General features: G+C 35.9%; 1 protein-coding gene across 1 annotated transcript; it reads right to left on the bottom strand.

Annotated features, from left to right (window-relative positions):
• Nucleotides 1-2189: 2189 nt before the first annotated feature.
• tgm5l (transglutaminase 5, like) lies at nt 2190-12114 on the bottom strand. The gene is made up of 14 exons (XM_083520899.1): nt 12012-12114; nt 11623-11799; nt 10841-11083; nt 9875-9993; nt 6176-6304; nt 5908-6085; nt 5673-5808; nt 5420-5523; nt 5024-5263; nt 4889-4921; nt 4413-4622; nt 3851-4008; nt 3478-3614; nt 2190-2629 (listed from the first exon to the last, which is right to left on the bottom strand). Exons 1-14 carry the CDS (start codon nt 12016-12018, stop codon nt 2476-2478), a joined length of 2025 nt encoding a protein of 674 aa, XP_083377025.1. The 5' UTR covers nt 12019-12114; the 3' UTR covers nt 2190-2475.
• Between the last annotated feature and the right edge of the window lie 389 nt (nt 12115-12503).

Genomic DNA, 12503 nt, shown 5'->3' with positions numbered 1-12503 from the left:
AAGATTAATTGCATTTGGCTTTTGTGAAAGAAATAAACTCATTATAAAATGCAAAAAACGTTGGTTTCACTATCAAGTATTTAGATTTTGTATAACAAATTTTTCTATCATAAGTAAATTATTAACAAGAACGTCGTCTTTGTTATTGTTCATTACAAGTCCAAAGATAATGTCCTTCACAGTGAAATTTCTTAGATGGGGAACCTTTGGGTAAAGCCAGTTATGGATATCAGACCATAAATCATCTAAAGTCCAACAATCTGCAGCAGAGAAAGTTGGAACGTATGTGTAAAAGTGTACAAACTAAATCTTTACGTTATGATATACTGCAGCATCTCCAACATCACTGCATATGAACGTCCTTCCTCAAAGTAGCTTTGAATTGAAAGTAGCTTTACTTCTGTTTACTTCTGTTATTTTCTTATATTCAAAGGTGCACTAATCGAAATAAAAAATAGTTATAAGATTTTTCACCTGTATATCTTGAATGACAGGTGTCTCCTCCAATAATCGGTAAGTGTTCCATTCACAAACGATACCCACCTTGTCTGAATTGTCGTTGTGTTTTCGCATTTGTTAATGTGTTTTTGGATTTCTTATTTTGTTTTTGGATCTGTTCATTTGTTTTCAGATTTGTTATTTTGGTTTTTAATTTGTTCATTTGTTTTTGCATTTGTTATTTTGGTTTTGTATTTGTTGTTTTCTTTTCGGATTTGTTTATTTGTTTTCGGAAATTGTTATTGTGGTTTTGCATTTGTTATTTTGTTTTCGGTTTGTTGTTTTGTTTTTGCAGTTGTTATTTTGTTTTCGGATTTGTTAACATGTTTTGCACTTCTCGGCCACCGTAACATACATTTATTTTTTACTGTTTCTCTTTTGCACACCTTTGCACTGCATACCTCTCTGCATACACAATATTTATGTATTATGTTTAGAGAAATGCTAATATTTCTCCTGTTTCAGTCTCAAGGCTATGACCTTAAGCTTTCTTATATGCAATATTATTCATACTTGCAGGTAAAACAAGTGTATTCGTAAGTCCATTGGGAATTCATGGTAAACAAGATCCGCAAATACACTTCCCTGAAGGTTCATTACAGTAATGCTCTGTTAGGCAATGCTGATCTGGAGATGAGTGACATTCATCAGTGACTATCTAGTTCATGGCATAAGGGAATGTGACAGATTTAGTGAAGGAAGGGAAAGAAACTGCAATGTGCACTGAACTGTGCTCTTTTCATTATCCGGCTACCAATCAATAATAGCTGCATCTCTTGCCAACAGAACATAACACACAAACACACACACGCACACACACACACACACACACACACACAAAAGCATTACCTTAGAGAGTAGGGGGGGAATTTGGCTGAGACTATGGGTAAAGCGGTTCATTCTTACAGCTCCCATTCTCACAATCTTGAATTTATTTTCCACAATGGTTAAAGAACTAACAGGGTCAATATGCTGTTAATAATGATCTGCTGCTTCGAGCAGTCATTCCTTCATTCATTTTCAGTTACTGTTCAGACACAGATTTATGTCAAATCTGGAGCAGATCGACCAGTGCAAAGCGGGAATGCACCCTGGATAGGATGTAATTTAATGGCAGGGCAATTGAAAATATGTTGTTATCCTCAAACCTTAATCCAGATATGCATACATGTGTTAAGGTGTCCAGAACCAAAACACCAGAGCCCAAACTACAAACAGTGAAATCTACTCATATTGCTTGTATATCGTTGCCCATTATTCTACAGCTGTTAACCTGCAATGGTCTAGTGATGACCTTATCTTATTAATGATACTTTAGCTTTCTAAACATGGCAGCTAATAAAATTAGACTTGGTTTTGTATTTGGGCAAGAGTTTTGTAGGTGGGTGCATGTAGGTTCATGTACTTTATAAATTCACTTCGGTGTGTACGCTTGTGTTTATTGGGACTGTGCTGGTTAATTAAGAACCAATGCTGTCTAAAGGCCCAATCTTTCTATAAACTATTTTCTATTGTTTAAGTAAAGTACAACAGTGTTTAAGTAAAGAACAGCAGAAGTGTTAGGTTTTTTTTTAAGTTATGGGTAATTAAAGAGGATTTGAAAGAGGTATTTTTGTATTAGTTGTGTATTACATTTTTATTTGTATGTCTGTTTCTGGCCATTGAGTAATATTATAGAGACACAGAGAATAAAAAAAATGGTAATTTATTAGGATTAAATATCAACCAACAACAAAATATAAATGTGACACAAAGCTGAAATAATAGTTTAACAAATGCTGGCAATAGATACACTTACATCAGTTCATTATCAGTAAAGTGAAAATAATACATGGCAACAAATAAATAAATAAAAATAAAACAATACAATTTCACAACTGCACAATTTCTTGTTAAATTCGTAATGTATAGTTACAATTCCATTAGATGACCATCTTACAATCGGTGACTCTACTACTTGGTTCTTGATTTTCCCTTTCATGCTGGTCGGGCCGTAATGGTTCTGAAGCCACGGATAACGATGCAGTTGATATCCAAGCTCAAGCTTGCATGCAGCATTTTCACTCCTACTATTTTTGGTGTAAAGCCTACCATTGTGTTCATGGTCTCCCTGGGCTGCAGAAGTGCCACACTGTAGCAGGGAAGAAGAGAAAGACAGCTTAGACATGAACTCACTGAACTTACTATACATAAGTATACTTACTATATCAGTGTCCATAATATAATTATTTCCAATTTGGTAGATATAGTTCTTCCAGTTTTGGAAGAAAATCAATACACAGGTAACTGGCAGAGATCATACACACAAACACAGAATACACAAGGTTTAAAAGTTATTACACGTAGAATGCACCATTTATGCTTTCTTTAACATGATTCTGTGTACATACATACACACAATACATGAACTCTGTTCAGTACAAGTATCCTGCTTGATCTGCTTATCTACATTACATACTGTACAGACAGTAGTTCACAAACCATCTCCCCTGTAGAAAGACTAGAATTTAGCTAATAGTGAAGATAACAAGACAAAAGGTTTCCAGGTTACCAAGAAGTCACCCCACCCAGTTTAGGCATGTACTGTTCAGTTATTTAGTGGGTGGAATTTGACGTCAAGATTCTTCAAACACTGGAACAGTGCTTTTTTTGTTGCTCTTTCTCTTTGCTGTGTGACCAGTAAAGAAAGAATGCACAGACTCATTAATGAAATTGCACTGTGCTGACTCGCACTGCTTTAGCTTCTATTCCAGCTTAACTAACTCAAACAAGATTAAAGTATAACCTTCTAAAACTATACTGTTACAATATTCAAAGTCAGATAGTGGGGTGAAAAGCACTTTCACCTGCTTGTTCCAAAGACATGGTATGATCTCATTATTGCAACACATTCTAGAAATCATGTAATCAGTGCAAAAGGGAATGAGGTTAGATTGAACTGCGGTAAACTGCGAATGAACTGTAAAGCTTTTCCCGTACTTGATAAGCACTTTGTCCTCCAGCAAGCCTGAACCGGCTACAGTCAACATGCCTTTCACTGCCACAGAGAACGGATTGGTGAATGTCACCATAGCAACCTGTGGTCTGTGGGCAATGATGGTGTCCTCATCTGCAACCTGGACAATACCAACCGTGATATTAATACAAGTGAACATGGCTTTCAACAATTTTTCAAGTAAACATTAAACATTTAACCTTAACTCTAATGCTGTTTGACAATGCTTAATGGATTTTAAAGAATAACCTTTATTTTTAAATCCATTTTGTTTATAAAATCAGATTTGTGCAGTATATATATATATATATATTTTCCCTCTTTTCTCTCCGCATGTTCTTAGCCTGGATCTCTTACCTGTATGTTAATGATTGGGCTAGTAATGTTAAACTCTTCAGAAGCCAATATTCTCTCCTGAGTGCCCAAATCTATTACAACTGCTGCCAGATTTATTAGCTGCTCATTCCCCAGTGCTGAATACTGACTGTATGGGATCTGGTGCTGAAGCACTTCACCTGAGAAAAAAAGAAACAGAAAAGATATATTAAAATATAGATAACATGATAATATGGATTAATTATAATTAAAGAATATAAATATATTACAAAATTACACAGTTTTATCAGATTTCCTGGGTACTATTGCAAAATAGTCTTGAAATGAATGCATGACATTGCCAAAAAGAGCCAGAACTGATCGTGGATTATAAGTGACATTCTTTTCACATTAAGACAAAAGTTGTGTATGGTTTGGGGAATACTTTCCCTCATTCTAAACTTATTACAGATAAACCAGTTTACTGAACTACAGTATTTGGACTTTTTAAACAATGATACCTTATACTCATAAATTACATTCAATTCTGCTCAAATTTTTAGAAATCATCCCAAATTAATTTTACACTTGCATAAACACATACTTTTATGTGGAGCAAGCCGGATGATGTTATCAGCCTCCCAGAAGGTGTCAGATGGTCTGCGGTCATAGCTCTTTGCCTGAGCATTGACATATTCTTTTACTGTCTTCAGAACACTGCTATGATTAGTCACAGTGACCGAGAAGCAGATAGTTTCTCCAACCACAGGAGCTTTGATGTGGTTTAGTTCTAAAGAAAGACCTTTTACTGATCCTATGTACAAGGAGACGAAAAAAAAAAAAAGACATCAAAAACAGCAATTAGCCATATCATTGATGAAAAATTAACAGTCATTTTTAGTATCATAAAAACAATAGCATTAAATGACAGAATTTACAGTGGGTGTTGTCAGAAGCAAAATATTCAATATTAAATAAGGCCTAATATAATTTAATATTAATTTTAGTATATGTTGTCATGAATATAAAATATAAAATAAAATATTGGTTAATATTGTCTTACATACTGAATAGACTTACTTGGACTTGCTGTGCGGAGAGATGACCGTAGGGCTGCATTGATGAATGAAAACACAATTTAGCTATTTAGAAATACAGTACAAATAAAGGAAATGTAATAATTAAAATACCCCCCCCCTATTCCTTTTATTTAACCTTTTTTGTTTTTGTAGGTAGAAGTGATATCCTCTGGTCGGTTGGATCCCAGGCTCTTAGTGCATATTAGTACACCCACTCTGTCTGTCTCAGTGGTGCAGCTTAATACTTGTTTTTGGCGCACAATGCAAACACGTACATCAGCATTAACTTCAGCATAGATGAATTGCACATCATAGTCTATGTTGAGCTGACACTCCCGAATGGCTTTTACTGGTGCAGGACCACACCTGTATACTCCTGTGATGGGGGTGGACATGGGATGGGTAATTCAGCATTTATTACTCATGTAATTAAATCACTATACCAGTCTGTACAGTACGAAAAATATCTCCTACTGAATATAAATGATTCCAGAGATTCAGGATATGCTTCAGCTAAAAATATTTGACTGACCTCCACTTCTCTCCTGTGGAGTGGGATCAAGCACCTGCCAGCCATCAAATACTGGTCCAAGATCTCCCCTCTTCATCCAACACTCCACCCACACATGAAAGTTCCTGCAAGGATGATATAACTGGGGTTAACACTGTTTCCAAGTTTAGTCTTTTATAATAAATAAAATCATAATAATAAGGCTATATATTAACTGCCCATAGAAAGAAGTAAGTAATAATTTTACCAGTAGCACCACTAACACACAACTCACCAGATGCTGTCACGATTTTGAGTCAGTTTTTCTCCTTTCTCAGTGTAATACTCCTCGATCACCAGGTTCCCATTAGTGTCATGAGCTGAGTTATAGTTGGTGACCACTCGAGTCGGGATTCCCAGGACTCTCAATACTAATTAAGACAGTTTTTAAGAATGAATTGTTCTCTAAAAAGCAAAATCCTGTCATCTTTTTTATCAGCACTGAAAGCTTATACAGTATTGCTCGGTACCTGTGCACATGACAGCAGCAAAAACCCAACACTGTCCATATTTGACAGGACTAAAGCCAGATTTGGCCCACTGTTTCAGAATGCTTCCACTGTCTGTCCACTCTGATGGGTTAAGGCCACTGCTGTAATCCTCTGACCAATTTCCTTGCAGCACGCCACAGTCATCATTATTATTTATCTGCTCAAAAACAACCCCACTATCAGTACACAAGAAAGAAGCTGAGACACGGGATTGAGAGGAAGGAGAGGACAGTGAGAAGTTGCTCACCATAGCTGAGACGACTCTGCTGATGTAAACAGGGTCAGATCGATTAACATAATCGCTCTTCCAGTTTTTCTTGTGTTCATTGCTCACCTGCAACACCATCATACAGATCTCCAGGATACCACTATCATACTGAAAACATTCATAATAAGTTAGTTAATAATGAAACAGTGAACAGTTTACAGATTTACAGATGACAGCACACATATTTGAATATGATTACATATGACCTAATAAAAAGACACACAAAAAAGTCTGAACTAGTGAGTGAATTAATTAAATACCATATAACTACAGGCTGTAACTTGTAATTCCTGACCTCCGACCAGGAAAAAACAAAGAAAATCTTCCATGTATCTGAATTGTTTTCTCCTCAGGAACTCAAAGTGATCTCCTCAGCTCTTAATTTCTTTGAGTTCAACAACTGACATCAACACAACACAGATGTCAATAGCAATAAATTAATTACTTGGTAATTGCTTTAAATAGATTTAGTATTCGCTTTGGATCAAACAATATATTGAGTTGTTAAATATATAGATTGCTGTGTAGAGAATTTATTTTATTTGAAAAAGTAAACATCTCTCATCACAGTAAGCTGTCTAGTTTGTTGCCAACAAAAGACAAACATGAAGGCATCCATATTGCTTTTTCCCTTCTTTCCCTAGTCTAAATTACACAGAGCTGGAAAATGATATCTTTCTGCACTCTGATCTCGGTCAAATGCTGCATGCTTGAGTCTTTTGGAGCCGACAGTTCAACAGAGATCAGTGAAACAAAGAGATGACGATGAAGCCTGTGCTTAAATGTAGAAAAGATTATATATGATGCTGGCAATTAATTAAATAACTAATTTCTGCTAAAAATTTAGAATTCTTTAACATTGTTCCATAATGTTTTACATATATAAAACAGATTAATTATAGTATATATGAAGAGAGGCATGCTGGTTTTTAGGGGTAATTATTAACACACTTTAAAATGTGATAAAGACATCAATTTCAGTTTTATATATAGTTCACAATCCAAAATTTGACCATGTGACCAGATGTTTTAATATTTTGCACACACACACACACACACACACACACACACACACATATATATTATAGGGCTGTCAATAGATTAAAATATTTAATCGTGATTAATCGCACGATTGTCATGAGTTAACTAATCACAATCTTATTTTAATTAGACACAACTTAAACTCACATATTTATCTGTTCTAAATGCACCTTAAATCAATACTTTTCAAGTTTTTATTACTCTAATCAAAATGGTCATGGACTAATGTAGATGCTTTATGCAAATGTATTAAATTATTTTACTATTATTGTTTATTAGTAGTGAAACCAGACTCAACATAAAGCATGAAGACAAAATATTCTTGTAAATAAAGTAATTATGGTGTTTTAAATTACATAAATCATCATGACAACAAGCTGAACTTTTGCTATGTTACCACGCAAACGGGTAACGAGGTGATACCGTAGAAACTATACCTCTTCTTACTTTTATGTGTAGTACATAATCAGAGAATATTAGTTTTCGATGTGAATTATTAAAAGTAGGCATTTTGAGCTTTATATACATATATTTTTTATGTCTGTGATGCACATGAATGTGAAAACGTGTGTTGCGTTGAAGGTTTTAATTTCTTTTATAATTATATTATTTAATTATTTTTGTTTATATTTTTAATGAAAATGGTCAAACAGAAATGTCTGCATTAATCGCACGTTATTAGTTACATTAGTGGCATTTAAATATATATATATATATATATATATATATATATATATATATATATATATATATATATATATATATATATATATATACACAGTGAGGAAAATAAGTATTTGAACACCCTGCTATTTTGCAAGTTCTTCCACTTAAAAATCATGGAGGGGTCTGAACTTGTCATCGTAGATGCATGTCCACTGTGAGAGACATAATCTAAAAAAAAAAAATCCTGAAATCACAATATATATGATTTTTAAACTATTTATTTGTATGATACAGCTGCAAATAAGTATTTGAACACCTGTCTATCAGCTAGAATTCTGACTAGACTTGTTAGTCTGCCTTTAAAATGTCCACCTCCACTACATTTATTATTCTAAATTAGATGCACCTGTTTGAGATCGTTAGCTGCATAAAGACACCTGTCCACCCCATACAATCAGTAAAAATCCAACTGCTAACATGGCCAAGACCAAAGAGCTGTCTAAAGACACTAGAGACAAAATTGTACACCTCCACAAGGCTGGAAAGGGCTACGGGGAAATTGCCAAGCAGCTTGGTGAAAAAAGGTCCACTGTTGGAGCAATCATTAGAAAATGAAAGAAGCTAAACATGACTCTCAATCTCCCTCGGACTGGGGCTCCATGCAAGATCTCACCCCGTGGGGTCTCAATGATCCTAAGGAAGGTGAGAAATCAGCCCAGAACTACATGGGAGGAGCTGGTCAATGACCTGAAAAGAGCTGGGACCACCGTTTCCAAGGTTACTGTTGGTAATACACTAAGACGTCATGGTTTGAAATCATGCATGGCACGGAAGGTTCCCCTGCTTAAACCAGCACATGTCCAGGCACGTCTTAAGTTTGCCAATGACCATTTGGATGATCCAGAGGAGTCATGGGAGAAAGTCATATGAGACCAAAATAGAACTTTTGGGTCATAATTCCACTAAACGTGTTTGGAGAAAGAAGAATGATGAGTACCATCCCAAGAACACCATCCCTACTGTAAAGCATGGGGGTGGTAGCATCATGCTTTGGGGGTGTTCTTCTGCACATGGGACAGGGCTGCACTGTATTAAGGAGAGGATGACCAGGGCTATGTATTGCGAGATTTTGGGGAACAACCTCCTTCCCTCAGTTAGAGCATTGAAGATGGGTCGAGGCTGGGTCTTCCAACATGACAATGACCCGAAGCACACAGCCAGTATAACCAAGGAGTGGCTCTGTAAGAAGCATTTCAAGGTTCTGGCATGGCCTAGCCAGTCTTCAGACCTAAACCCAATAGAGAATCTTTGGAGGGAGCTCAAACTCCGTGTTTCTCAGTGACAGGCCAGAAACCTGACTGATCTAGAGAAGATCTGTGTGGAGGAGTGGGCCAAAATCCCTCCTGCAGTGTGTGCAAACCTGGTGAAAAACTACAGGAAACGTTTGACCTCTGTAATTGCAAACAAAGGCTACTGTACCAAATATTAACATTGACTTTCTCAGGTGTTCAAATACTTATTTGCAGCTGTATCATACAAATAAATAGTTAAAAAATGATACTTTGTGATTTCTGGATTTAATTTTTTTTAGATTATGTCTCTCACAGTGGACATGTACCTACGCTGACAATTTCAGACCCCTCCATGATTTCTAAGTGGGAGAACTTGCAAAATAGCAGCGTGTTCAAATACTTTTTTTCTCACTGTATATATATATATATATATATATATATATATATATATATATATATATATATATATATATATATATATATATATATACATACATACATACACACACGCAGGTATTACATTGTGATTTGGTTATAGAATAAAATTTTCTTCTACATTGATCCATCAGTATCAATGTGAAGTTTCTTTTAAAAACATATTAGAGTACATTGGAAAATCTCCAAAGGTCAAACTTATTCTGTATCATTTCTTAAAGTATCACACTGAGATTGCTCTCACCAGATCAAAGCCCCATGGCCTGAAGATGATGTTTTTGGCTGTGCCCTGGTACAGTAGGCCGAAGTCATTTCTCACATACTCTTCCCTCTGATTTTCTTTAGGCAGGTAGACAGAATCAGCTAAAAAGTACAAACACAAACACAAACACACACACACACACACACACACACACACAAAGTTAAGTATCTTGAAGCAGGTTCGCAACTTATATAAAATTATGATCTTTTTCTCTTTTTGGCTTTTCCAATTAGGGGTAGCCACAGCGGATCATTCATCTCCATACCCCCCTGTTCTCTACATCTGCCTCTTTCAAACCAACTACCTGCATGTCTTCCCTCACCACTTTCATCAATCTCCTCCTTGGTCTTCCTCTTTTCCTTCTTCCTGGTGGCTCCATCCTCTGCATTCCCCTACCATTATACCCCATGTTCCTCCTCTACACATGTCCAAACCATCTCAGCCTCCCTCACCTTGTCTCCAAAACGGCCTACATGCGCGGTCCCTCTCATAAACTCATTTATAATCCTGTCCATCCTCAACACTCCCAATGAACATCTTCAGCTCTGCTACCTCCAGCTCCACCTCCTGTCTTTTACTCAATGACACTGTTTTTAAACCATACAACATCGTAGGTCTTACCACAATAATATAAACTTTCTCTTTTACTCTTGCAGATACTCTTCTATCACCAATTACTCCTGCCACTCTTCTCCACCCACTCCACCCTGCCTGCACTCTTTTCTTCACTTCTCTAACACACTCTCCATTACTCTGCACTGTTGACCCCAGGTACCTAAACTCCTCCACCTTCATCACCTCTTCTCCCTTCAACCGCAACTTATATAAACTTATGATTTGAAACAGAAAAGTTTTATTGTGTAGGAGCAGAATGGTTTAGTGTACTGTGTAGTGCAACTGCATATGTATTGGATAAAATGTTTAAAACTTTAAAAATCTCAAACTCACCTGCACACCAAGGATTACAGAGGAGGGTGAACTTTCCAATTTTGCAGTTGTAAGACCCATAGCTAGACTTGACCAACAGATGGAGCTGATACACTCCGACTATAGCAGTGGGCGGACTGTAGACACACACCGAAGTATTGTGAGGGGTACTGGGGTCTAGCCTGCCCTGCTGAACGTAGGCAGACCACTGGGACTGAGATTTGTTTTTTGAGGACGTGATGGGAACATCACAGTAAAGGCCGTCTGCAGGGAAAAATAAAAAACAGGAAGGCTATAGATTGAAAAAACAGTAGGGTAGACCTTTAAGAAAGAGTACTTTATTCTCATTATTTTTGCATCATTGTCATGAGTTAAATCGGGATTAATCGCAACTTATAAATGTGTTGCGTTGAAGGTTTTAATTTTGCCTTCATATATATTAATTTATTTAAATGCACAATGCATTAATCACATCTTAAATGCAATTAAAATGAATTTGCGTTAATGCATTACTAACGCCTTAATTTTGACAGCCCTAATTGTATATATAGAAAGTAATAAATTGACCTCTTTTTTATTGCTATATGGTATTAGCTCTGAATCATTAAGCTTGACACTAATTTTATCAATAATGTCAAATAGGTGTTTTATAATCAATCGATATTTGGAACCCCCAGTCTTTCCTGTCTAAATATAATTTGGCCAAATTGTAACATCAACATAAAAAGTGTATGAATGGCAAGATGAAGGAAGCAGGACTACAATAAGGATAAGTCATAAAGCCAAACGATGTAGATTCATACCTAGTTGTATTTTCAGCACAAGTTCATGTTTGTTTGACATATATGGTCTGTTAAAGCTCAGAGTGAGTCTAAAATTCTGCCCCCTCCTTACTATGAGAGAAGAGGATTTTAGCTCTTCTGTCTTGTGCCACACATGGTTCTGAGCTTCCTCCAGGCTAGCATGCACAAGTTTCAAACCTGCTCACACATAAACAACAGAATATTAAAAACAGACATATGATTATGATTTTCAAAACATTTTTAAGATTTAAAAAAAATATATTATATTGCATAATCTTAACTCATAAATAATGAATGTATAATGCATCATGATGAATGCCATAAATGTAAATCATGTGACAAAAGCAAAATACAATTAAATGTTCATATACAGAATAGTAGAAGCTCACCCTCCATTAGTGCTGTTCTTGATGTTTGAATCTGTTTGTCATAAAGTCATCGTTTCTTTATATAACCAGCAAAATGCCACTCCTTTCTATGGAAAGAATTTATTATGCAATTTGCTACATAGTACAGCGAGTAGAGTACAGACAAGCAGAAACGCCCTTTTAATTGCTGAAGTCATGCATTGCATCTGGCATGCTGCAGTTATCTTTTAGGTATCTGATTTTCTTTTTTCAGAACTAATTTCATTCAATAGCACCTTACAATTCACAAATATCATTAGATATTAATTAATCTCAAGAAATCCTTGAGGTGATGGTTTAGCTCCCACAAAGCCCTGATTTGAACGAGTCTGTCTGGGATTACATGAAGAGACAGAAGGTAGTCAGCCTACATCAACATTAGATCTGTGGTTAGTTCTCCAACATGTTTGATAAAAACCTACCTACCTTGTTCCTTTGGCAAAGGGTGGTCAAATATACTGAAATCAAATACTG

This window comes from Silurus aristotelis, assembly GCF_946808225.1.
Source record: "Silurus aristotelis genome assembly, chromosome: 2".
Taxonomy (NCBI): domain Eukaryota; kingdom Metazoa; phylum Chordata; class Actinopteri; order Siluriformes; family Siluridae; genus Silurus; species Silurus aristotelis.
Note: the sequence above shows the minus strand (reverse complement) of the source record. Positions and strands in the feature narration are given on the sequence as shown.